Below are 27,272 nucleotides of genomic sequence, written 5' to 3' on the forward strand. Positions count from 1 at the left end.
GCCTTTGCAAACCTTAAATGCTCAGGGTGTATTTTGATGCCGTGGTAACTGACTTCATTTCAGCAACATCCCAGTAAGAACCCGTTCTCATCCAGCATGCCCTCTGCCTTGTTTTGAGTTTAGTTTTGTAGGTAGAGGTAGGGAGTGAGGATTCACTGGACAAACCTCATGACTTTCATATCTGTTGGATATGGCTCCAGTTTACATATAATTGATCAGGAATCACACAAACCAGAAGAGAAAAGCTGAGCTAACTTTCTAGTTACCAGGAAGGCAAGTGCCAGAGGGTGACAGAAACTGTATATGGGGCAGAAGATCATTTCTCAATGAGTACACATTGATCAATTGCCTGGCCCCAGGGCAGTCAGTGTACTAGAAACATGGAGGATATCCAGAGGACATCTGTGCCTTCAAGGAATTTCCATGACAGTTGGGAAGGGCCCTAGATGTGGGAGCTGAAGCAGAAATCATAGTTGAAGAAAATTATAAGAGGGCTGGATGAGTGTGTAGGAGTCACAGAGCTGTTAGGATTTAGAAGGATGTCTAAGTGTGTACCCAGCATGCAACATCCAAGATGGATATGTACTGGCCTTTGGAGTACATGGGTTTAGTCTATCCCCCTCTGCTCTCTCCTTGCTCCTTGAAACAGGGCATCTCTCACTCTTGCTTTCCAGATTGGCCTGGAACTTGAAACAGGCTTCCTGCCTCAGATTCCCAAATGCTAGAATTGTATGTGTGATTAACCATTCCTGACCAAAAGCTTAGCTCTATTTTGTGTAGATTTTTTAAAGTGGGTGGAATGATGCTAGGGATCATCCTCAGGGATCCTCACATATTAGGTAAGAGCTTTTTCATTGATCCATATCCCCAGGCCTTTATTTCTTAGAAGATCATAGATCACAGGCTAGCCTCAAGTTTCTGGGTTCAAGATATCCTGTGTCTTGAGTAACTGTGACTACTTCAGGTCCAAGCACTACTGTGTTGGGCTGTAAAGTTGCTGTGGGTATTTTATTCAATTTTAGGATTTATTAATGAGGGCAATAATGTCTAGATCCAAGATCCCTTTCCTTAATCCATGGGGCCAGGCCTGTTTCAGAATTTATATTAATTCCAGTTTTTCATGGGAGTAACTGTATATTCTGCCTGAGATCCTCTATGCTCTTAGGTAAATAGCTCGCTTTCTTTCTTTCCTCTTCTTTTTTCTTTTTGGTGTTAAGGATGGAACCTAGGGTCTTGTGTAATTCTAACCTTGTGTTCTGCCACAAATTGATATTTCTTCAGCAAAACACTTTTTATGGGATGAATTGAGACCATAAGCAGCTTTATGTATTCATGTTAGGTTTCATTGTCAAACAAGGTTAGGTCAAGTTGGGTTTTGATATAAGGAGTTGTGAAAACCGAACATTGTCTAAACTATGTCTGGTAACATAATAGTACAAGCTGTAATCCCAGTATAGAAAAAGAGGAGGGAAAGTGAGGAGGAGGGGAAGAGGAAGGGGGAAGGAAGAAGAAGAGAAAGAGAGGAAGAGAAGGAAGAGGAGGAAGAGGAGGAGGAGAGGAAGAGAAAGAGGAGGAAGAAGAGAGGATGATGATGGGGGCCTGAGGAGAAGGGGGGAAGGAAGAGAAGGAGGGAAGGAGGAGGAGGAACAGGAGGAGGGAAGGAAAGGAGGAGGAGGAACAGGAGTAGGGGAGGAAGGGAGGAGGAGGAAGGGAGGAGGGGGAACAGGAGGAGGGGAGGAAGGGAGGAGGAGGAAGGGAGGAGGAGGAACAGGAGGAGGGGAGGAAGGGAGGAGGAGGAAGGGAGGAGGAGGAACAGGAGGAGGGGAGGAAGGGAGAGGAGGAAGGGAGGAGGAGGAACAGGAGGAGGGAAGGGAAGGAGGAGGACAAACAGGAGGAGGGGAGGAAGGGAGGAGGAGGAAGGGAGGAGGGGAGGAAGAGAGGAGGAGGAAGGGAGGAGGAGGAACAGGAGGAGGGGAGGAAGGTAGAGGAGAAAGGGAAGAGGAGGAACAGGAGGAGGGGAGGAAGGGAGAGGAGGAAGGGAAGAGGAGGAACAGGAGGAGGGGAGGAAGGGAGAGGAGGAAGGGAGGAGGAGGAACAGGAGGAGGGGAGAAAGGGAGAGGAGGAAGGGAGGAGGAGGAACAGGAGGAGGGAAGGGAAGGAGGAGAACAAATAGGAGGAGGGGAGGAAGGGAGGAGGAGGAAGGGAGGAGGAGGAACAGGAGGAGGGGAGGAAGGTAGAGGAGAAAGGGAAGAGGAGGAACAGGAGGAGGGGAGGAAGGGAGGAGGAGGAAGGGAGGAGGAGGAACAGGAGGAGGGGAGGAAGGGAGAGGAGGAAGGGAGGAGGAGGAACAGGAGGAGGGGAGGAAGGTAGAGGAGAAAGGGAAGAGGAGGAACAGGAGGAGGGGAGGAAGGGAGAGGAGGAAGGGAGGAGGAGGAACAGGAGGAGGGGAGGAAGGGAGAGGAGGAAGGGAGGAGGAGGAACAGGAGGAGGGGAGAAAGGTAGAGGAGAAAGGGAAGAGGAGGAACAGGAGGAGGGGAGGAAGGGAGAGGAGGAAGGGAGGAGGAGGAACAGGAGGAGGGGAGGAAGGGAGAGGAGGAAGGGAGGAGGAGGAACAGGAGGAGGGGAGAAAGGGAGAGGAGGAAGGGAGGAGGAGGAACAGGAGGAGGGAAGGGAAGGAGGAGGACAAACAGGAGGAGGGGAGGAAGGGAGGAGGAGGAAGGGGGGAGGAGGAGGAACAGGAGGAGGGGAGGAAGGGAAGGAGGAGGACAAACAGGAGGAGGAACAACGACAGCCTCACCACCACCCTAGACTTTTGGAGCACATGGTAAAGAGTGTGGACCTGTGAGTAATAGTAATAAGAGAGAATGTTGAATAACATTGGCATTAATCATCTTCCAGGCACTTTTTTGAGCTACGTTTACTCCTTTAGTCTTTTAACAAACCTCCGAGGTAGATCCTAGTGTTTTTACTGGCTTGAAAAAGGAGAAGTTAAGTAATCTGTTTATGGTCATAGCTGATAGGGATAGAAGAATGCAAACCTGGGTTTCCTCCTGGCTTGGGAACTGCGTATTTCATTGCTGCTTTTTGGACAGCCCCAGAGTTCACTCTGTTCCGTTGCTCATCTTATGAAAATATGCAGTGATATTTGAGCTACTCAAGTAAGCACTGTAGTAAGCAACTTCAGAGGCCACAGCTACTTCAGTTAAAAAATAATTTGCTGTTGTTGTTGCTGATGCTGCTGATGCTGGTTGTGGTGATGGTGGTCCTGCCGCTGGTGATGTGTGGGATTTCCTTGTGTGCGTGTGTGTAGGTAGGTGTGCTTACCGATGTAGGTGCATGTGGAGAACCAAGGTTGATGTCTACATGGCTTCCTCAATTGTTCCTTCACCTTGCTGTTTTGTGTCCCGCCCCAACCCCCCACCGAGGAAATGAGGAAACTTTGTTCAAAGCAAAGCAACGATATAGATCAGAAATACACTGACGGCACTCAAGGGAACCCCTCTTATTTTATGAAGCAGTGTCTCTCACTGAACCTGAGGCTTGTCATTTCAGCTAGGCTGTATAGCCTGTGAGTCATCTGCCTATCACCACCCCAAAGCACTGGGGTTAGACATACACTGCTATAATCCAACTTTATGTGGCTGCTGAGGACCTGAGCTCTGGTCTTCATGCTTGTGCAGCAAACACTTTACCTCTGAGCCATCTCTCCAGCCCACGATATGCCTCTTGTTTTGTTAGACACATTTTATTAGTGTGTATTAATGATATGAAATGATAACTGTGCTTCCTTATGATCTTTTCACAGTTTATGTCACGTGCTTTGATCACAATGACCCTCCTTTACCTTTCCATGTCCCCTGTCACCCTCCTACTGGTCCCTTCCCTCTTATCAAACACTTCCCCTTCTGCTTTCAGAAACTTTTTTTTAAATCTAGTTTTGCATGGGAGAGAAAGAGTCTTTGTTTTCCAAGGGACGTAGAGTAATGGAAGATGTGATCTGACTGCTCTGCAGAACTGGCACAAAAGCCCAGACCAAACTCACACAGCCTTGTTTATTTCTTGCAGGGAAACAGATCTTGACAGTTGTCATCATTGTACTGAGGTGCCAGGATGGAGGCCCCACTGGTGAGTCTGGATGAAGAGTTTGAAGACATCAGGCCCTGTTGCACTGAGGACCCAGAGGAAAAGCCACAGTGTCTCTACGGCACATCTCCTCACCACCTGGAGGACCCTTCCCTCTCTGAGCTTGAGAATTTTTCTTCTGAAATAATCAGCTTCAAGTCCATGGAGGACCTCGTGAATGAATTTGATGAGAAGCTCAATGTCTGCTTTCGGAACTACAATACCAAGACCGAGAACCTGGCTCCAGTGAAGAACCAGCTGCAGATCCAGGAGGAGGAGGAGACTCTTCGGGATGAGGAGTAAGAAGCCTTAGCTATCCTCATCTGCACCAGACCGAATCCATAGTCGGGCTTCTTGGCCTAGACCTAGAGTTTACATGGATCAGACTAATGTCCTTGTGTTAACCTTGAGTCAGAGACAGTACCTTGATGACAGCTGACATCATTCTCTAGATGTCCCTCTGTAGTCAGCTGGAGAAAGGTTTCTTGAATTAGAAATTTAGAGGAATGAAGGATTTAGGTTTTCCTAAACACAAAATAGAATTTTAAGAACAAGAAAATGTGGGGCTGTAGCTTCTGCTCCCGCCTTCCTCCCCCCCCCCCGTCTTTTTTTCTTTTTTTGGAAATATTTATTTATTTTTTTATTTTTTGTGGATGGGTGTGTGGTCTGCATCTATATATTTGTATCACACATGTGCTTTATGACCATAATGGCCAGAATAGAATGTGAGGTCCCTTGGAACTGGAATTATAGATGGTTGTGGGCCACCAGGTGGATGCTGGGATTTGAACCAGGTTCTTCTGAAGATCAACTAGTTCTTTTGATGGCTGAGCCTTCTCTCCAGCCCCTCTTTGTCTTTTTACATCTTTAATGTTTATATATATATATTTGTATATATGCATGGGCAGACACAGGTCACCGTGCATGCGTGGAGGTTGGAGGACAACTGTTTCATTCTATCATGTGGGTCCCAGGGGTTGAACTCCAGTCCAACTCCCAGGGTTGGTGGGCGGCACTTTTATCCACTGAACAATCCTGCAGTCTTTCTTCTCTGTGGTAACTTTTCCAGATATTCAAAACAAGGACCAGAATAGAATTAATTAGCTGTGATGGGCTAATCATAAACTGGACAGTGTTCCTCAAGAAACACTCACTTTCCAGAATTACAAATCTCAAAATTGTTTATAAATCTCAGACCCGGAAGTTCACAAAGGAAATGAGAGACCTGCACAGAGGAAGTTGAAACTAGGTGGTGTGTTTTTCGAGTCTTGAGCATATTTCCGGTGTTGCTCATTAGCCGTCTTTCCCTAACACCTATGAAGGAAAAGAATCAGCGAGAAGCATCACCTGAGGAGAGGGAGCCTAGGATGAGAAGCAGTTGTTCCATAAAGAGCAACGTTTTAAGGCTGGGAACTTGGCTCTGTTGATGGAGTGCTTGCCTAACCCACATGAAGCCCTGGTTTTCATCCCCAGCACCAAGTGAACTGGGTATTGTGGTTCCCGGTTGTAATCCCAGCACTGGGGAGGTAGATGCAGGAGGGTCAGAAGTTTAGGGTCATCTTCAGCTACATAAGACCTGTTTAAGGCCAAGTGAAATACATAAGATCTAGTCTCAAAAAAGAAGTATTTAAACTATTTAGAGACTTATTACAAAAATGCTTGAATTCGTGTATAGATAAAATATGCATCAATTCTTCTTTAGAAATCACACAAAAATGTTTATTAGGACCAGCTGTGCTCCATTCCTCCCACTCATGCAAGTGTCTAAGCTAGGGGGCTCTGCACATGCTAGGCAGCCATGCTACCTCTGATCTACTTCCCAGGTCCCTCTCCTTTGTTTGTGGACTTGAATAGAATAGAGAGAACCATGTGCAATAATCAGGTAAGAAATCCATTCCAGAGGCTCCTGATGGGGAAAGGCTCGTGTGATGATTTGAAAATAGATAGTGCTGCCCTCAGAAAATACATGAGGAACGTACATGGTCTGTCTTGTTCACTTTTTGTCTGTTTGTTTTTAAATATTCATTTATATATAAGCACACTGTAGCTGTCTTCAGACACACCAGAAGAGGGCATCCAATCCCATTACAGATGGTTGTGAGCCACCATGTGGTTGCTGGGACTTGAACTCAGGACCTCTGGGAGAGCAGTCAGTGCTCTTAACCACGGAGCCATCTCTCCAGAACCCACCCCCTTCATTGTGTTATAAAATGAAATATATACTAGTTGACTGAGCCGCTTGAGTAATAAAAAAATAATAAATGTAGGCCCAAGCATTGTCTTTCTAGGCCACTCTTCTCCCTTTAATTAATGTTAGCTTGGGATCATAAGCATGCTTTATCACTCTGGTGACCAGAGCTATAATGGTAGGCTTTGAATCTCAATTCAGTTTTAATGTTTGCAACTGGTTCTTTGAAAATTCTGGGCCAGTTAAATTTCACTGAACTTCTGTGAGTAAGAAGGAGGAAGGCTGTTGGCCTTTATTAGATAGGGTACGTTTTTTACTTTTTAAAGCACCAGGAAACGAACTGGAAACCCAGAGACTAAGAATTCTAATCTTGACACTGTGTGACCTTGATCAAGTCACTTAACTCTAGGAGATTGCCTGGATCCTCATTTTTGGAACCTCTAGAGCTCATTCTTGACGAAGCAGGGCTAAGGGCTTACTGGGAGTCTGATTTCTTTCCTCACCCAGGAGATGTTCTGAAAACAGTGTTTTAAAACAAGTCTGGTTTCTACAGTATTGCTTCCAACCCATTGCTTTGCACCAGAACTCTCCCTCCGCCCGTGAAAAGTGAAAGCCCAGTGAGCAGCTTCTCATTCCCTGCTGGCACACTAGCAGAGTCTGCACAGCATTAATTACCACCACATGGGATCCTCGGGCTTCTCTGCAGGCATTTTTTTCTGCCTTGACTGCCTCTTTGATGCCTCAGCTAAGAGACCCGGGGTTGGCTAATTGCTGAGCTAGAGGTAGAGGGAGATGTGGGGAGTAGAAGGAGAGGAAGAGAAAACTGGACACTGTACTTTCTAAGCATTTGGTGCACCTAGGGCCTCTGAGAATCAAGATGGAAACCAGAATCACATTGCATACTTTGTTTTGTAGACAGTATCCAGATCTTTTGGCTGTTGAATTGTGACTAAGCAAAGAAAAAGGATGACTCAAATTCTAATCTGGCTGTGAATCTCCCTTAGTGTTCCCGTGATAACCTCCTCAGGTTCAGTAGGGAGACGGATTTTTATCCACAAATACGTTGGAAGTATTTTAAGATAAAGTGTTAGAGGGAAAGAACTGAAGCCCAAACTAAAACAAAGGGATTCATGGCTAAATGAGCGTCTTTAAGAAAGCACAAACCATGGAGGAAATGCAGCAGTTACCTGAAAGTCTTCATTCCTGAGGTCTGGACAGTGGAACTCTGATTCGAGGTGTGAAAATTCTTGCATTAAAGGGAAGCTGCCTGGATATGGTGGCACACACTGTAATGGTTGCTCTTTGGAGGGAGAGGCCAGGGGATGGCAAATTCAAGGTCAGTCTGGGCTACATATTCAGTTCCAGGACAGTCTGTTAATAAGAGACATTGTATTTAAACATAATTTAAAGTGAAAGCCAGATTTAAATGGTATATTTTCTATCTGTCTGTCTGTCTATCTATCTCTCTCTCTCTCTCTCTCTCTCTCTCTCTCTCTCTATCTATCTATCTATCTATCTATCTGGTTTTGAATTCAGAAAATGTTTCATAATCAGCTTTCCTCCTTCTTCCCCTTCCTCTTTTCATTCTCCCCTCCCCATCGTTTGCTCTCCTTCTTCCTCTCCTCATCTCCTTGCCCTTCTATGTATTGAAACAGGATCTTGTTTGCTATGTACATCAGATTGGCCTGGATCCTTCTGCCTCAGCCACCTGAGTTTTGGGATTACAGGTTCACACCCTCACTGCTGGCCCAGAATTTCTTCTTTATGTACATGAGGTGACTCCTTTTCCTTGTTATAAAAGATGGGCCTAGACTTTAGAAACTTTTTAAAGCTACCATGTACCAGGAGTGGAGAACCAAACCAAAGCAAACTAAAAATAGGAATGGCAGCTCTCAACCACCTCCCATTCACTGGGGTGGTTCTTAGCCCTTGCTATACTCTACAGAAGTCAAAGCATTTGGGAGCAGTGGTTGCTTCCCATTCTTCAGATAGAAATTATGAGCTAAAGATGATGTTAAAATCAAAGTCTACACAACAAATAAGACATCACTAAATATACTTTAAATGGGAGATAAGTAAATGTTTTCTAGTTAGGCGGTGGTGGCACGAACTTTTAATCCTAGCTCTTGGGAGGCAGAGGCAGGTAGATCTCTGTGAGTTGGAGCTAGCCTGGTCTACAAAGCAAGTTTCAGGAGAGCCAGGTCTATACTGAGAAACTCCACCTTAAAACAAACAAAACAAAACAAACAAAAAAAAAAAAACAAAGAAAGAAAAAAAATTCAATTGTCTTCTTAGAGGCTCAAATAGATACTGTTTATTATATTTACATATTTGAGATTTGAGAGAAGAATAAATGTGGGGAAAGGTATGAACGATATACGTGTTACCTATTAACATGTGAGGTATGAACTACATACGTGTTACCTATTAACATGTGTATGTGAGCTTTGTAGTATTGCACCTGGAAAGTGGTTGACTGAAGACAATCATGGGATTTGTTACTAACTTAAAATTAAATTAGCTCTTTGAGCTGAGTATCATATTGTCAGTCTAGTTGTATAGTGGTGTATGTGTACGTGTGTGTGTGTGTGTGTGTGTGTGTGTGTGTGTGTTTATCAGGACTGTTGTAGCCCCAATGGTAAGTTGCCTATTTCCTACTTGCAAGATGTGTGCATGACTTTGACTTTGTACAGTCCACTCCACGGGGGCTGCTCACACTCAAACAGCATCCTCTTCCAAATTCTTGGCCCACATCATAAAAACATTGTTTAAATGATTCCACTGTCACTTTTAGGACTTACACAGTCTCGAGGCCAGTGGAAGGCGTGCAGTCCCTTAAGATTCCAGTTCCCTTCAGGAACAAAAGACACAGCCTATTTTGGACTTTGCTGAATCTCACTTCTCCAGCATTTCCTGTGCGGACACAGCTGAAAGGGTGTTCATTCCCAAAGCACTAATGTAACACAGTGATTTAAGCACAGGCCCATGACCTTTCCAGCGGGTGTGGTGGTTGGAGCATTTTCTTTGAGTTAGCAAGTCATATTTTCTTCTTGGTCTCACAATTCCAGTGGGACCTGGATTATTTATACAGCTTTAGTAGTGCCCGACAGTAATTGGAATATCATCCATGGTTTAAGAGGCAGGCTCCGGGGTTGGTGAGATGGCTTAGTGGATGAAGTGTTTGATGCAGGAGCTTGAAGACCCGAGTTTAGATTTCCAGTGCCCATGTAAAAAGCTCGATGCATGGGGAGGGTTCATCTGGAACCTTAGTGTTGAAGGGACAGAGACAGGTGGGTCATGGGGACTCAAAAGCCTGCAAGCCTAGTCAAAATGCTTGGTCATCAAGAGACTTTGTCTCAAAAATGTGATGAAGAACAGAAGATACCCAAAGCCATTCCCCAGTTTACACACATGCACACGCACGGGCGAGAGCACGTGCACACATACACACACACACACACACACACACACACACACACACATACACACACAGACACACACGTACACACGTGATGAATCCATTCACATACACACTGCTGAGAAGCTGTCTCATGAACACTTGATAACTTTGTTCTCTTGAAGCGCTTTCTTGTATGGCAGAAAAATATCTCAAACAGATGTCTTCTCTGTTAATAAATTGTATTCTCCAGTTTGCTTTAAATTTAATTACCAGCTATATATGTTGTTTTCCAGGAAAATCTCTTTTCTTATATGCCCACATATTTTTATTCTATTCCTGATTTTATGACAGCTACCTTATTATTATGTATCTGATTTCAACTGTCTGTGGTGCCTACTAACTCACTCATCTTCCTGATACATTGTGACTTCGGATTTTGTTTTTAAGCCTTCCCACCTGCTCTAGAACTTAATTTGTAGAACAGACTAGGGTCAAACTCAGAGATCCTTGTCTTTGCCTCCTGAGTGCTGCTGAGGTTAAAGGTGTCACCATGCCGGGCTTTTTTTCTTTTTCTTTTTCTTCTTTTCCTGTTTTGGACACTTGCCTTGGTATCCATATGGAAATACTGCACCTTTTAAACTCTGCATAAGAAGGCAGGGCTGTGTCACTGTGTGCCTCCTAGAGCATTTTGGGAAATAAGTGAGCAGTTACAATATTGGTGTCATTTTTACCTACATTAGGTATCAAGGAGCTGATTCCTGATAGATGATTAGAAGCCTCCGAAGTCGAAATGTGTCATCCAATTTTAATGAGACTCAGCTAGGGTTTCTACCCAGTCCCTTCCTCTACCCTTTGATTCTCTCAGACTATAGAAAGGAAAGGGGATATTTCTGAGGCTCAGAAATAAACTGTATGGTTGGGGTGCGCTTTAATTTCTAAGCAAAACCAACAACCCTTCTCTCTGATGCCCCTGGACGGGGCCCCATGCCCATGGCTTTCTCTCCCGGACATGCCTCTGATTCTGTGTTTCAGCTGCCGCATGCTGGAAGGCAGATGACGTCAGCCTGGCATACACAGCAGCCTCTCTCTTGCCTGGCCCAGCTCTTCCTTTCTCCAGGCGGGGTCTGGCCGCAGATGTGTGCTAATGAGAACTTTTCTTTGTTTACAGGGTTTGGGATGCTCTGACAGACAATTACATCCCTTCACTCTCAGAAGACTGGAGAGATCCAAACATTGAAGCTCTGAATGGCAACAGCTCTGACACTGAGGTACCTCTCTGGGGCCCCCTATTTAGTCAGGATTGGGAAGATATGGAATCCAGCAAGAAAAATGTCTGACAACTCAATAGCTTTCTAAAGCAGCAGTTCAGAGTCATTGTCGGGAACAAGCATCGTCAGACCCAATGTCTCTGATGTGGGTCTGTTGAGGAAGATGAAACATAAGGTAGGAAGATGGATAGTGTGTCTGATAGCCAGTTGTCATAAAAAAGAGGAAGAACGGATACCCACTTCCCCAGGCTTCTCCCCTTTTACCTATTCCTTCTTTGTGGTACTGAGGCTGGAAACTAGGACCTTGTATATATTACGCACAGTGCCAGTGCCTACACACCCAGCCCCCAGATGTCTTCTACTGCTGATCTGTGTGTTAGGACCTGCAGCATAAGTTGGAGAAGAGTGACCACCACAGGCTTCTCTTCAAATAACTTTTTAATAAAGTCGGGTAACCAGGCATACTGGTGGCACACCTGTAGTCAGGGCACTCTGGGAGCCGAGGGAGGAGGATTGCCACAAATTTGAGCAAGCCTGGACTACAGAGTGAGACTCTAGTCGCATCAGACATACGAACAAAAACATTCTTCTTTTAAGAATCAGGTTTTGCCATCTAAAATGAACAGCACAGTCCCATCAGAGGCAGTGCTTTGACCAAGCACTGGTGAACCTTACAGCTTGCCCGTTAACGCAAGGGCTCGGGTTAAATGGCTACACTCTGGTTAGGAAGATATTTCTCTGTTTTCTTTTGAGTTTCTTTCTTTCTTCCTTCCTTTCTTCCTTCCTTCCTTCCTTTCTTTCTTTCTTTCTTTCTTTCTTTCTTTCTTTCTTTCTTTCTTTCTTTCTTTCTTTCTTTTTCTAGTGCTGAGGGTTACTTAGGACTTCCATGGGGCTGTAGACATGGTTCAGTGGTTAGATGCTGTTGCAGAGGACCCAAGGTCTTTCCTAGCACCCTTATCAGATGGCTTACACTTGCCTGTGACTCCAGCTCCAAGGGATCTGATACCCTCTTTCACATCTGAAGACACCCTCCTACAAATGGCATTTACTCATACACACACACACACACACACACACACACACACACACACACACACACTTAAAAAAGAAAGCTTTTAAAGAAGGGGGACTGGATACTTCTTTTGAGCTGATTGTATAGTCTCTCGGAAGATCCAGATTGCTCCTCATGGACTCACTATATATGTACAATGAGTGATATTTTAGTCAGCAGAGCAAAGTATTGCTGACTGTGTGACTTATAAGCAATACAAATTTATTTCCCATAGTTCTAAAGACTGGGAGTCTAAGATCAGGTTGTCAGCAGATTCACTCTGGGGAGAGCATAATATCTGCTCACAGGTGGCACTTTCTTTGAGGTCCACACATGGTAGAAGGGACAAAATGATGTCCCTTGGACTTATTTTATAAAGAATTAATACTACTCATGAGTGTTCTACCTGCAATATCTAATCACCTCAGCCAAGGTGCTACCCCCCCTTGTCGTTTTGGAGGTCAAAGTTTCAGGAAAAATTGAGGGGTGGTGGGCAGGAGTAGAGAATTACAAACACTGAGCCAGCCTCTAGGTGAAATGGCGACTTAGTGGTCAAGAGGTTAAATCATTTAATGGCTTTGTTCACATTAAAAGACGGTTTCAATTTCTAGTTTCACCTGTGAAGAACATTTGATAATTTTGTACACAGGAAGTGCTGGCTCCACTCTGGGGAGTCAGCAAATGATGATTTTCAGGGAGTTGATATATAGTGGTAGATCACATCTTCCGGGGAGCTCATGAATTGGTCCTGAGTAAAAGAACAGGAAGCAGATGTCTCTGATTGGGCACTATATCTGCAGATTACTGCTCAGAATAGCACAGGAAGGGATCTGCATTTGGCTGACTTGTTGAAAAACTGACTGCTTATCGTTTTTAGGTTTTCTAATCATGAACAATTCAGAATATTCAGGACCTCCAGGCTTCATTGGCAGGCAAGACAGTGACTTCGAGGCTTTGATTTACTGCAAGCCCCACTCAACAGTGACACCAGAGCCTGAGTCTCAGGTCCTCTTTGATCTCCTGGTTGTACATTTTCTCTTGATGCACATGTGTGTACAGTGTCTCATAGTTACCTAAAGCCAAAGAATGTTAGATTGGTATTGTTTCCTCCTTAAACGTTTGATAAAACCACCTGGGCCTGGACTTTTTTTCTGTAGGTTACTGTGTGTGTGTGTGTGTGTGTGTGTGTGTGTGTGGTGTGTATGTACAGAGACTAGAGGCCCATGTGAGGAATCTTCCTCTATTGGCCTTCACATTAATTTTTGAGCCAAGGTCTCTTACTGGACCTGGAGCCATGATTCACCTAGATTGGATGGATGGCTGGACCATCTCCATTTCATATCTGTAATCACTGAGATTACAGATGCACACACCATGCCCAACTTTTTTTCATGGGTGCTGGGGATTTGAACTCGGGTCCTCACGCTTTTGCAGAAAATCATATCACCCATTGAGCAATCTCCCCAGACCCCTTGAGTCGTAAATCGCATATCTCAAGGAATTTCCCCATTCAATCTTATCAGTGAAAGGATTAACCACGAATTTGTCTATAATCTTTTAAAATTGAGTTTTAAATTTACTTACTTATTTTGTGTGTTGCATGACGTGGTACATGTGTGGAGGCCAGAGAACAACTTGAGAGAGTTGGTTCTCTTTTTCCACTGTGTGGTTTCCGGGGTTTGATCTCAGGTCATCCTGCTTGACCATAAGTGCCTTTTGCTGAGCAGTCAGACTTACGGCTCTGTGATTTTCCATTTTGTATTAATGTTTGTGAGTTTTCTTTCTTGTTCCTGCTAGCGATAACTTGTGCTCTTTCTCTCCTGTCTGTGACTTATCATTTCTATCAGTCTTTTAGGGAGCACTTTTGGTTTTTTTGGTTTTTCTCTAAAGTTCTGTTTTTTTTCCCTTTTAGTTGATTTATTTTCTTAGTTTCTTTTTACCCTTTAAAGAGTTATTTATTTGTATCTTATTTACATGGCTGTTTTTTGCTTGCATGGTTGTCTGTGTCCTACTTAAGTGCCTGGTGCCTGCAGAGGCCAAAAGAAAGTATCAGATCCCCTGGAAATGGAATCGTAGATGTCTGTCAGCTGCCATGTGGGTACCTGGAATTGAACCTGGGTCCTCTGGAAGAGCAGCTAGTGCTCCTAAACACTGAGACATCTCTCCAGTTTTCCTTCCTTCCTTCCTTCCTTCCTTCCTTCCTTCCTTCCTTCCTTCCTTCCTTCCTTTTCTTCCTTTGTTCCTTCCTTTCTTCCTTCCTTCTTCTTCCTTTGTTCCTTCCTTTCTTTCTGTTTAATTTTATTTTATGTATATGGATGCCTAGATGTATGTCTGTGTACAACTTAACATGCTCGGCACCCACAGAGGCCAGCAGAAGGTATTGGATCCCTTAGAACTGAAGTTACAGGTGATTGTGAGCAACAATGTAGCTATTGAAAACCAAACCTGGGTCCTCTGGAAGAGCAGTCAGTGCTGTTAATTGCTGAACCATTACTCCAGCCCCCTCCAGCTTTCTTTCTTCCCCTTCCTAACCCCACACCCACCCCAACCCTGAGACAGCCCTGGCTGTCTTGGAACTTGCTTTGTAGACAAGACTGGCCTCAAACTCACAGAGATCTGACAGCCTCTGCCTCCCAAGGGCTGGGACTAAAGATGTATGTCACTGTATTCCAGCTTTTAAAATTTCCTTTTCCACTTGTCTTTGGCATTCCATTTTGTTCTTATAATGGAATTTTACCTACAACTCTTCACTTGCTCCTTTGTCTGTTCTTAAGACAATGTCTTACTGTGTAGCTTTGGCTGTGCTGGGAATTACTATATAGACTAGGCTAGCCTTGAACTCACAGAGATATACCTGCCCCTAGCAGAAGTACTGGGGGTTTTGTTTTGTCTTGCTGAGAAGGGATTGGGGGGAATCTCATTAAGTTGTCAAAGCTATCTTCAGACTTTAAATTCTCCTCAGGTCTCTGGAACTACAGGCCTGTGCTGTCATGTTCTCGGTATTTTTATAGAGCATTTCCCACAGAGATCGCATTGTACATTCTCAGGTATCATAGAGTATTTAGGAAAAAATATTTTGCCTCTTCAGATTAAATCTGAAACTTGAAAGTTTATCTATCCCCTCCAATTCTTGTGCTCTTATCACATATTTTATTTTTATTTATATTTTATACTCCGCAATATGAAATGATTTTTCTTAAAGAAGAAAAAGAAAGATCATTTAATTTCTTTTCTTAGAGTGATTATTCTAGCACTGCAAACCCAGCATCCAGGAAGTGGAGGCAAGAGAAGGCTGTGAGTTCAAGGCCAGTTTGGCTAGCAGAGTGAGTTCCAGGATGTATAGACCTTATCTCAGAATTGCAACATCAACCAATCAAATAAAACTCAGAAGCAAACAAATAAAATTCTGTATTACCACTTCTGGTATTCTTATACTTTTCAGTGAATTTGTTTTTTTTCCCCTCATTTCTTTCCCATCCAAAGCCTTACACTGTCTGCATCCAGGAAACAAATGCCTCATAGATTCTGTCCAGATGTGTTCCTGCTGTGGCAGGAGGGGTGGGTCTAATGCTGCTTCTCCTAAAGCCATGGAGAGGCCTGATCTTCTGTGGTTTTTCAGATGCATGTATACTATTTATTTATTTATAGCAAGAGGAGAAAATGTCTGAGCCAGCATCTCTTGGAGCTCAGGCTAGTTTTTAACTCCCAATCTACCTGGCTCCACTTCCAAAATGCCGAATTAGAGATAAAGACTCAATAGTCTCTGGAGCCTTCCGTAGACTGCTGCACAACAGGTTGAAGCGTCGCAGGCTCAGCATTACTTTCTCTTCATATTGCTTGGTGGCGGTCCTGACACACCTTTTCCTCCGAGCAAGAGGAAGAGAAGCTCCCGTGGTCAATTCCCACTCAGGATCCATGTCTTCTTAATTCTAGGAAGAAGGTCCTTGGTGGGTAGTTTTTTTTTTTTTTTTCCTTATAAGAGCCTCATTCGTTTTGACATCGCGGAAATAATTGTCAGGTTTGCTCCACAAAGAAACGGACAAGTAACAAGCTTGTGGATCATTTTGAGCAGGTACCTTTGTCATCGACACACAAGGGGCCAAGGAAGTGACTTTGATGTCTGTGTCACATGATGAAGAGTGTCCGGATGCTGTTGTATTCAATGCTGTTGTTTTTCAAAACCCCTCTCTCTTGTTCAGTTAAGCTTTTTGCTCAGAATACCACCTTGCTCTGAGCGGGAAAGTCTGTAGATGGCCAATGTGAAGGGAAAGGGTTTGTTCAGAAGTAACAGAAAGTTGGGCAAAGCAGGCTCTGGAGGATGGAGAAAACAACACAGGCTTGATGGAACCAGGTCGGGGTGAGGCAGGATGAAGAAGAGTTAGAACAAAAGTCAGAGAAGAGGAAGGCCTGAGACAGTCTGGGTGGATGTAGTGAAAGCCAAGAGATTAAGCAGGGATAGCAACTACACATGGGAGGAGCCAGGACTCTCTTGGGGTGTATTGTGTGTTCTGGGCCCTTTGTTTTGTTTTGTTTTATGTTATTTTATTCCGTGGTGGATTTCTGAGAGCCTAGAAAAGGAATACTTATTGTACCGGCAACAGTGACACTGCTTTCATAAGCCTGTAATTGACTTTCAAATCTCTCTTCCTTACTCTAACAATTTCGGCCAAGACCTTTAAGCTTCCAGCTTGAGAGTCACACTCTAGAGTGCCTCACTCCAGCTGTAGCTGGGGTCCATTTACTGTTGAATAACCACAAGGAGCCTCGACCCCACTGGGAGAAACTAGCAGAGGGAGATGATCTGGATCAAAGGTGCGAAGCTAAATTAGTGAAGTAAGTGCACAGAAAGTAACCACGTTTCGGAAAATGGAAGCACTCGCTTTTCATGTGTTTGGTCTTGAACTCCCGGTGTCCATAGAAATAGTAGGAGAATGACTTTGAACTCCTGATCTTCTGCATCCTTGTCTGGGATTCCAGGCAGGTGGCACTACACCTGGCCTTTTGCTGTTGTTTTTTCAGTGCTGAGGATCAATTTACATTTGCTAGACAAGTGTTCTTCAACTGAACTACAGTCCTTGGTCATCTTTTTATTGCTGGGGATGGAGCCCAGGGAATTATCACTGAGATTATATCCATAATCTATCATTTATTTGTTTTTATTTTGAAAGATGATCTCAGTGTGTAACTCAGTCTGGCCTTCCTTAGCCTTTTGAATTACATACCCAACTACAGGTTGTACTTTTCAGAGCCTAAATTTCAACCTGTCATATCTGAATTTGAATTATGGGCAAACGTTACTGTCAGAGGCTTATAAAAGTAATTCCAACAGAAAGGAAAACCCTCCATTTCCCAACAAGAGTCACCTTTCTGCCCTGGGATTGCCTGACCCTTGGTAAGTTCTGCCTTGTGACTGTAGCTGGGAACAAAGTGTGGCCCCCAGGAGTTTTGTTCTGCCCGGTGGGGGAGCTGTGGAAACAAGCAGCTACCACAGGTGGCAGACTTGGCAGAGATACAGCATATGGATTCCACCGCAGAAATAGATGCTGCCATCTGCCCACAGGCTCCTCTGGTGGTGCCCTCACCTCCCTGCCGTGCCCTTTCTCCGGGTTGAGAACAGATGGCATTCAAGATACATTTCATCATCAGTATTATTATTATTATCATCATCATCATCATTATTATTTTAAATAATGGCAATGTCCTGGTTTTAGGCAGAGATAGAGGAAATGTGCATGGTTAGGGGTTACCTGCTAAAGGAAATTTTGAGGCCACACTACATAGCTGGAATCGTAACCGAGTCTCCTGTTAGAATAGGAAGGACTGTGTCTGGAGGACAGAGCAATCAGCAGGTTAGTTCTTAGAGACCAAGAAAGAGTGGATGGTGCATGGGAGGTGGCCCTCTGGAGGAGTTTCCTGGATCCCTCTTGGCAGCCCCTGTATGTTTTTAGCTGGGTTTCTGGAAGGAACTTTTTAAGTAGTTAGGTGATTGAATGTGTTCCGGATGTGCATGCACATAAACTCCTAACCTTAGTAATTTGCAGTACCGCCAGAAAAGCCAGAATTGTTACAAATATCTTGTTGGACTTAGATAACTTCTGGAGTTTCGATGGTTGTGAACTCTAGACTCTTACTTAGGATTATAGAATTTAGGGGACTCAGGACAAATGAACAAAACAGAGTTCCCCTTCAGTGCTTTGCCTGGGTTTTAGTTTACCCTCCTTTTTCTTTTCTTTCCTTCCTTTCTCTCTCTTCCCTTCCTCCTTCTTTTCTTTCCTTTATCCCGCCCTTCTTTTTCTTGATGAGGTCTCACTCTGGACCTGTTGCTATTCTCCTGCCTCTGCCTCTGGGGAGCTGGGATTATAAGCAATCATCATCTGCATCTGGCTTTTTCTGTTGCTGCTTTGTTTTGAAATAGTAGATCTCATAGCCCAGGCTGGGCTTGACGTTGCTAGGTAGGGATAGTAGGAGGGCCAACTTAAATTCCTAATCACCCTGGGACTACCTTCTAAGTGCTGGAATCAAAGGCTTGCATCACCATGCTTGGTTCAGTTTGTCCTTTAGCCCATGTGACATATCTCGTGTCGATCCCTTGCATTCTGATTCTGCTATGAAACCACAGCTGGATTCCAGTGGTAGGGCAGCATTTTATCACATTCTGTTATTTTTTTTAAAGAACTTTAAAATTTCTACTTATTTTTATTTTACTTGCATTTGGTGTTTTGCCTGCATGTATGTCTGTGAAGGTGTCAGATCATGTAGTAACAGACAGTTGTAAGCTGACATGTGAGTGCTGGGAATTGAACCTGAGTCCTCTGGAAGAACAGTCAGGGCTCTTACCCGCTGAGCCATCTCTCCAGCACCCGTTACCATAATCTAAAAGCTGTGACTATGTGAATCTCCTCCTTAAAGTGCCCACTGGGATAAAATCTAACCCTCTCCCTGCTCAGTGGACACTGCCTAAGGAATTGTATCTGCTCCATGAGCTGTCTGTAGTGCCGTTCACTGTAAAAAGGTTTCTGGGTCATCCGAGGAGAACCTGCCTGTGAGTTGAAGAACACTGTGGATCTCCCTGAGTCAGAATGGTGCTGCCACCTCCCACCCTATCGTCTTCTGGCCATGCCAGCAATTTCTGCTGTGCCACGGGCAGATTTGGGACGGGGGCGGGGGGACGACTCGGGCTCCTCTCTGCATTTCCTCTTTAGGCAGTGGGAAGCTAACCTGGTCCAGCAGTCAGTGTTTTCTGATCTAGTGCTGCTGTAGAATGTAACGTCCCCTCTCCTACAGATCCACGAGAAGGAAGAGGAGGAGTTCACTGAGAAGAGTGAAAACGACTCTGGTATAAATGAGGAGCCTCTCCTCACAGCTGACCAGGTATGGGTGACGCCCTCTCCCAGGGTCCGGGAACCCTTTATTCTTTTAGAGAAAAAATTGACAAGGGCATCCAGGTCAGGAGAAAGATGTGCAGTCTTGAAGTGCTTTGTTGATGAGTTCAGTATCTTTGATAAGAGGTTTAATTTCTCTGTATGCCTCAATTTATCTGCTTACAGTGGATGGCCTGGAGAGATGGCTCAGTGGTTAAGAGCACTGACTGCTCTTCCCGAGGTCCTGAGTTCAAATCCCAGCAACCATATGGTGACTCACAACCATCGGGATCTGATGTGTCTTAAGACAGCTACAATATACTCATAAATACAGTAGATGTGAACTTAATCCCTAATTCGTGGGCTGATTGTAGCCATTGATAATGATACAGAGACCCATGTTTAGAGTTTTCCAGCTTTATTTTCTCTTAAGCCTGTGTAGATTTGTTTCTTTTTAAATTTAAATTAAAAAGATGGTTTATTTTTCAAGACAGGGTTTCCCTGGCTGCCCTTGAACTTGCTCTTTAGACCATGCTGGCTTCAAACTCAGAGATTCCCCCTTACTTCTGCTTTCCAAAAAGACATGTAACACTGGGCTCAGCTCTCCAGAGATTTTTTTTTTCTTTTATATTTGGAGCTTGGGCACTTAAAGTGTGTTCCTGTGGAGCTCTTAAATACACCTTTTGTTGTTGTTGTTACTTAAGAAACAGTGATAGAGGGCTGGAGAGATGTCTCAGCGGTTAAGAGCACTGACTGCTCTTCTAGAGGTCCTGAGTTCAATTCCCAGCAACCACATGGTGGCTCACAGCCATCTAATCTATAATGAGATCTGATGCTCTCTTCTGGTGTGTCTGAAGACAGCTACAGTGTACTCATATAAAATAATATAAATAAATCTAAAAAGAAACCAAAAACATAAAAAAAAAGTGATAGACAGGTGTCTGTGTGATGGAGGTTTTGTCACGTTTTATAGAACCCTGAAAATGTTTAGCCTCCTAAAAGGAGTCTCAGAGACACTTTTGTCTCTGTGGGGGGAAAAAAGATGCCATGCTTCACCTTGGAGACTGATTCATTAGGTTGTAGCCATAGTGATTTCTCACTTAGGCAGAAGTGTTGAGTTTCCTTAGTCACTTCTCAGTCAACAAATATCTGTTAGAGCTCATTGGAGCTGGCCACCAGGCTGTTCTGAAAAGCACTACTGAAAACCAGCAAAGCCACAAAGTAGAGGTGCTTCTTTGTACTTATGGCTAAAGGTGGGATTCGGTTTTTTTCTTTTAATTCCTTTGTTTCCCTTTTTAATAGTTTAAGTAAGATTTAATATAAGCCAAGGATAGGAGATCGAAGGAAATCATGTTGAGAATAGATATCTATGCTTGCTAATCCAGTGCTTGGGAGGTGAAGGGTCAGGAGTTCCTGGCCAGCCTTGTTGCATGAGACCCAGTCTCTAAAGCAGCAAAATGAATGCAAAACAAAGCAAAATAAAAGAACGGGTCTAAGAGTGGTTTTGCTTTTGTTTTTGTTTTGTTTTGGCTGGCCTGAAACTTGTTCTGTAGATCAGGCTGTCCGTAAACTCGACATACCCAGCAAGGCTGAAAGTCTTTTTTAAAATATGTCTATTTTTACTTTGTGTCTATATGTGAGGTCTCTACATGTTGATGGAGGTACCGGGAGAGGCTAGAAGAGGGTGTTAGATCCCCTGGAGGTACAGTTAGAAGCAATTGTGAGCTTCTGGGTGGGAACTGGACCCAAGTGTCGCCCCCCCCCCCCCCCCCCCCCCCGCACAGCGCATGCTCTTAACTATGGCGCGCCCTCTACCGTCTCCTCTAGTCTAGAGGCTTCCAGCTTTGATCGTGCCTTGAAGGGAGGGATTGTACCTCAGTTTAAGTTCTCATTAGTTACTTTTCCCATTGATGTGATTAAATACTTAACAAAAGCCAACGTAAGTGAGGAAGAGTTTGATCCGACTTTGAAGGTTCGGTGCACCAGTGCAGTCACGGCAGCCGGAAGCGGAGGTAGCAGGTCACATGACACTCACAGTCAGGAAGCAGACAGATAAGTGCAGGTGCTCGGCTTTGCTGTCTCCTTTCTATTTTATTTTATTTTCAAGACCGGGTCTTACTCTGTAGCCTTGGCTGGCCTGGATCTCATCGTTTAGAACAAGTTAGCCTTGAACTCAGAAATTCACCTGTCTCCCAAGCATAGGAATTAAAGGTGTGTGCCACCATGCCCAGTTTTTTATTTTCTGGTTTCTACCCATTCCAGGACTCCCCAGCACTCCCAGAATGGTTCTGCCTTTAGTTAAGGTGGGTCTTACCACCTAAATTACCCTAATCAGAATTGCTTCACAGCCCAGTCTCCCAGATGACTTTGAGGCTATTAAACTGACTATCAGTACTAACCTCATGGATACAGTGAAAACTGCTCTCAGCCATAAAACCTTAAAGGGCAGCTGCATTACTTGGTCACATTTTATAAAACATCCTTCGAAGACTAGGCATGTCCCACATTTTCAGTTCAGTTTGAGGAAGTCTGTGTACAAAGCCAGATTATTTCCAAAGAAGAAGCCCTAAGTAAGCCCTGTTCCTTTCAGTGCAGCCCAGCAAGAAGAAACCCATCTTCAAATCACAGTCTACTGGCTTCTCAGCTTGAGTCCCTCACAGCACTGTGAAAAGGCTGAGTTAGCTAAATGTGCTGTGGTCACCAGACTGGTCGAGATGCACTTCCTCCTGACAGCTTAGCTTACTCTATGTGCACACAGCCAATGCCCATAGTAGTTGATCCATTCTTTTGGTAGCATCTACTTTGACCCTCAACCTGTAGGGAGCTGAGCCCCACTAATAGCTGAGTTCAGAGCTGGGAACTCAGCTACTCTTACCTACTTTTTGTTCTCCAGACATTGGCTGTTCTTTTACTATTTTCTGATCTTTACTTTTACTTCCATTCCTGTCCAGGAGAATTCTGGAGAAACATCTGTTCCCCCCTCCTCCCATTTGGGGTTGTTCTGGGAATGTGTGTGTTCCTCTCCCTTCTCCCTGCCCTCCTCTGTTACAAGAAGTGTGACAATTAATGGACTGAGTTTTGTGTTATAGTTGCACAGATAAAATATTTTCCCACTTAGAAACAAAATGCTTAGCAAACCGAAGTAAATGTTTACTTCCAGGCAGCCTAGCCCCATTTCCTGAAAGAGTAGCTGATTTCCAATAATGCATCCAAGTAAATGGAACACTTGGAAGAGGTTTACACGAGAGTGCTTTACATTAAAGACAGAACATATGCAAGCCTTTGAGTGGGTCTATTTTTATTATTATCCAATATTGATGAAGACAGAACGAATGAGGAATGCCGCTGACGACTCGAATGAACTGGAGCACCCTCCAGGAAGGAACAGAGTTTGTGCTTTATCCTTAGGTGATTGAGGAGATCGAAGAAATGATGCAGAACTCCCCAGATCCTGAGGAGGAAGAGGAGGTCCTGGAAGAGGAGGATGGAGGAGAAATCTCATCCCAGGCAGATTCAGTCCTACTACAGGAGATGCAGGCCCTGACACAGACCTTCAACAATAACTGGTCCTATGAAGGTGAGGGCCCCTGGGCCAGGTTCACTGAGGACCAAATGATTCCTCAGTGTCAGGTACTGGCTTTGTTTTGTTTGCTTTTTGGACAGAGTCTCATTATGAAGTGCTGCCTGATCTGGAACCCACTATGTAGACCAGGTTGGCCTTAACCTTACAGAGATCTGCCTACCAGCGATTATAAAAGATCATGCCACCATGACTATGCCCTGCCCAGATACTGTTTGCATATGGCCATCAGAACTTGATCTCTGCCCAAACACAGAGGTTTGCCAATCCAGAAAAAAGGCAACTCCTTCCCAATTGGGTATCTGAAGAAAAGTCAGCATTTCTGCAGGGGAAAAGGAAAAGGCAGAATACAATTTAAGTGCTAAAGCTAACCAAACAAAACTAAAGGACTGAACCACTGCCCAAATGTAATCAATGGTGCTACCATAAAACCAGCCGGGATATATATATATCCATATATGGTAGAACAGGGGCTATAGCTCAGCGGCAGAGCATTTGCCTCATATTCATAATAACTTATTATCCTAGGTACAAGTGCCAGATCCTCTCTCTCTCTCTCTGTCTCTCTCTCTCTCTCTGTGTGTGTGTGTGTGAGAGAGAGAGAGAGAGAGAGAGAGAGAATAAGAGAGTGTTTCCTATGCATCTCAAACTAACTTAACACCATGCCCCCCAGACTGAGCTATATTTTGGAGGCTAAGTGACTTATCCAAGCCCACAGTTAGAGAAATAGAATTATAAACAAAATCTTACCATTCAGAAAATTCTTTCCACCAAAAAAAAAAAAAAAAAAAAAAAAAAAAAAAATGGGTGCAGGCCAATTTTATTACTGAGTAAGCATTAAATGAGAACAGGCCACACATCCCAGGCAATTCTCTAAAGGACAGCAAAGACTGAAGGAAATTGTCCTCTTGTTATAACTAAGTGGATAGAACCCATTACCTTAAGTAGGTTTTGCAATTTGGAGTCAGGTGGCTGAGTTAGGCCCTTGTGCTTCCAGAACAGTGGGAGATTAGGTCTTATCTTCCTTTATGATTACATTTCAAAGCAGTGGGTCTCAAATCCCTGAAGAAACCCTTCCTGAACTGTGGAGATGGGAGGGGGCTTATTTAGCCATTAAAACGTTAATATATACTTTAAAAGGACAGACACCCGAGACACTCTAAGAGAAAAGAGATACTCTCTCTCTCTCTCTCTCTCTCTCTCTCTCTCTCTGTGTGTGTGTGTGTGTGTGTGTGCATGCACACATGCACATGTGTGTTTAGGGCTGGGGATGAAACTCAGAGCTCATGCTACCGTGAGCTCTATCACGGTAGCACACACTCTAACATGGAGCTACGCCTTCCACCCTCTTCCTTTTTCTTTCAGTGTGGAGAGTAAAGATCTCATTTTCAATTTACACTTTTCCTATACACTATCAGGGACAGTGCAGATAGCACCTGAAACCAGGGAAATGAACTCCAGAGTCCAGTCTTTTAGTGCCTGTCTCACATGACCTCTCCAGCACAGACTTATAGTAATGACTATCCAAAGGGTGGGCTGGATGAAGTGTGAAATGAAGATGTAATAAAAAATCAGCAGGTTTCTTAGGGATGCTCACGTGCATGCTAAGGCATACAGGAGGAAGCCTGCTCTTGCAGAGATGTTACTATGAAGTAGGGAGGGTAGTGGGGCTGAAACAGAAGGTGTGCTTGTCAGGGTACCTCGGTCCAAATTTCACGTGGAAGTGGCAAAAATTGAGACAAAGTCAAGCACCACATCCTGAAAGCAAAGCTTCCTGGCTCTAAGGAGATGAGGCAGGCAAGGCTGTGCCACAGCAGGAAGCCAATGGATGATGGAGTGGGTTTGGCTGCCTAGCTGTATTCACCACCCCGCCCAGTCAGGCCATTCTCAGGCACACAAAGGGCCCAAACATAGAAGCACTCGGCAAAGCAAAGTGAAATGGCAAAAAAGCAGAAGGAGGAGGACAGCTTCAAAGAGCAAAACAAAGCAGGACGAGCCAACTGAGTCATTAGATCCCCAGGCTAAGCAGAAAAGAGAAGGAAGACTGAGCACTGAGGGGAAATCAAAGGTGCTCTCCACATCTAGTCTGTGCATCTTATTAATATGATTAATTGGCATGTGGCAAATTTATGTGTTTATGGGCTATAGTGTCATTTGAAACATTTTAATACATACATTGTATACAGTGTAATGATTATATCCAGGTGACTAGCTTCTCTGTCATCTAACACAAAGTCATTTCTGGTGGAATTCTCTTCCCCCACTTCTCTCTCTCTCTCTCTCTCTGTGGGGGGGGGAGTGTGTGTTGCTAGGGGTTACACCCAGGGCTTCTTCCATGCTAAGCAAATGTTCGGCCACTGGCTGCATTCTCAGACATGTGTCCAGAAGATTTACAATTCTTTCTGCACACGAGATGTGATAGCACATACCTACCACATTCAGGAAGGGGGAGCCAGAGGGGAGAGCTAAAGGCTATCCTTAGCTACATATACAAAGATGGCTCAGCATTTAAGAGCACTGGCTGATCTTGCAAAGGACCCAATTTCAGTTTCTAGCATCCACATGACTACTTATAGTTACCATCTGTAACTCCAGTTCTAGGGGCTCTGATGCCCTCTTCTGGCCTCCATGGTTACTATTTACATACAAGTACAAGGTACACAGACATACATGTAAGTAAAACACCCATACATGGTTTTTTTTTTTTTTTAAACGTTCTCTATTGCTTCCTTCTTTCCTCTCTCCTTTCTTTTGTAGGCAGTACTTACTGTGTAGATCTGGCTGTCCTGAAACTCTGATATAAACCACACTGTCTTTGAACTCACAGAGCTTTTCCCCTGCCACCCAAGTGCTAGCATTAAAAGCATGCAACCATGCATCGCTTTCCTACTCTTTTTGAAATACTCAACCAATTGGTGATGATCTAAATCTATACATCATGCAGTCCTAAGAGACAAAACGTTAAAGGTATTCCATGTCTGTAACATGGGGAAGTAACCCTGGTTGACAAGGCTTCACTTTACACTGCCTTCCCCTTTCCTTTTGGGCACTTCTTTACCCTTTGCTTTCTGAGTTGGGTCTTCATTTCTATATGTGATATAATACTCCTTTCCTCCTGGCCTTTCCCCTAGTTGTGACAGTCTTTCAGAGACTAGGAAGGGGCCCTCTCTAAGAATGGTCTCATATCCAGCAGGTTTGTGCCTGTGTGTAGGTTTTACTTACAAAACTCATCTTCCTCTCTAGGGCTGAGACACATGTCTGGGTCTGAGCTGACAGAGCTGCTGGACCACGTGGAGGGCGCCATCCGTGACTTCTCAGAGGAGCTGGTCCACCAGCTGGCCCGCAGAGACGAGCTGGAGTTTGAGAAGGAAGTGAAGAACTCCTTCATCACGGTGCTCATTGAGGTTCAGAACAAGCAGAAGGAGCAGCGGGAGCTGATGAAGAAGAGGCGGAAAGAGAAGGGGCTAAGCCTGCAGAGCAATCGGATAGAGAAGGGAAACCAGATGCCTCTCAAGGTATGTGAACAACCAGAAGTCAAGGCGCAGCCAGCTTTGAGCCCCATCCATCACGCGTTCTGATACCTACCCTGCAGTGGACCCCTGAACTGAATAATACTGTGTGTAGAACCTTGTGACAGGCAGTGGGGACAGGAAGGGAGGAAATACCACTTTTCTCTCTGACTTCCCAGAAGGCCTCTGGTCTAAGCTGAGGACATACTGAATAAAGGTTACAAAGTAATTAGATATGACTCGTGTTCTCCAGAATGGTCCTTGAGAAAAGTAGAGCAGGGTCAGTATCTCTACTATTGGTATTTGTTATTGTCTGGTCTCTTTGAGGCAGGTGTAGGAAATCGCTGGACTATTTAAATGGCTAAAAATGACCAAATGACTTATAGGTTCTTGACAGAATGAAGCCCACAGTATTACTTAATTTGCTTTCTCAGTGCGCCTTTGCCTAGCCCTATCACCGACCTGTTGAATTAGGCCTGGGCCATGTGCCTCTTGAAGAAATGTTTTTCTGAACCAGGCAGTCTTTGTGTCATGGCTCCCCAGAATTGTGCTGTCCTGTCTTACTTTTCTGTTTACACGATACAGGATAAAATGAGGAAGTCTGAGGCTGACAAAAGGGTCTTACAGTCTTGAGGGACTTGCCCAAATGAGTCTCTAAGACTGCTACCCATTCTTGCTTAAATTTTGGCATCTCTGTGCATTTACCAGCTATTGAGGGTGGGGTGATGGCTGATGAGCATCTGGGCAAGGACATAGAAGTCCCTGGGGTGGTGACATTGGGACAGGGAGCCTT

The 27,272-nt window shown here is 44.3% G+C and overlaps 1 protein-coding gene across 1 annotated transcript in view; it reads left to right on the forward strand.

The window, feature by feature from the left end:
• Positions 1-27,272, forward strand: part of FEZ1 (fasciculation and elongation protein zeta 1) — a 45,028-nt gene that overhangs the window by 7,050 nt on the left and 10,706 nt on the right. The window contains exons 2-6 of the mRNA XM_080929884.1: positions 4,066-4,421; positions 10,879-10,978; positions 19,314-19,400; positions 22,799-22,967; positions 26,214-26,485. Of these exons, the coding sequence (XP_080786010.1) occupies positions 4,111-4,421; positions 10,879-10,978; positions 19,314-19,400; positions 22,799-22,967; positions 26,214-26,485 (939 nt within the window). The 5' untranslated portion in view covers positions 4,066-4,110. The remainder of the gene's footprint in view (positions 1-4,065; positions 4,422-10,878; positions 10,979-19,313; positions 19,401-22,798; positions 22,968-26,213; positions 26,486-27,272) is intronic.

This window comes from Micromys minutus (genome assembly GCF_963924665.1).
Source record: "Micromys minutus genome assembly, chromosome: 16".
Lineage (NCBI taxonomy): Eukaryota > Metazoa > Chordata > Mammalia > Rodentia > Muridae > Micromys > Micromys minutus.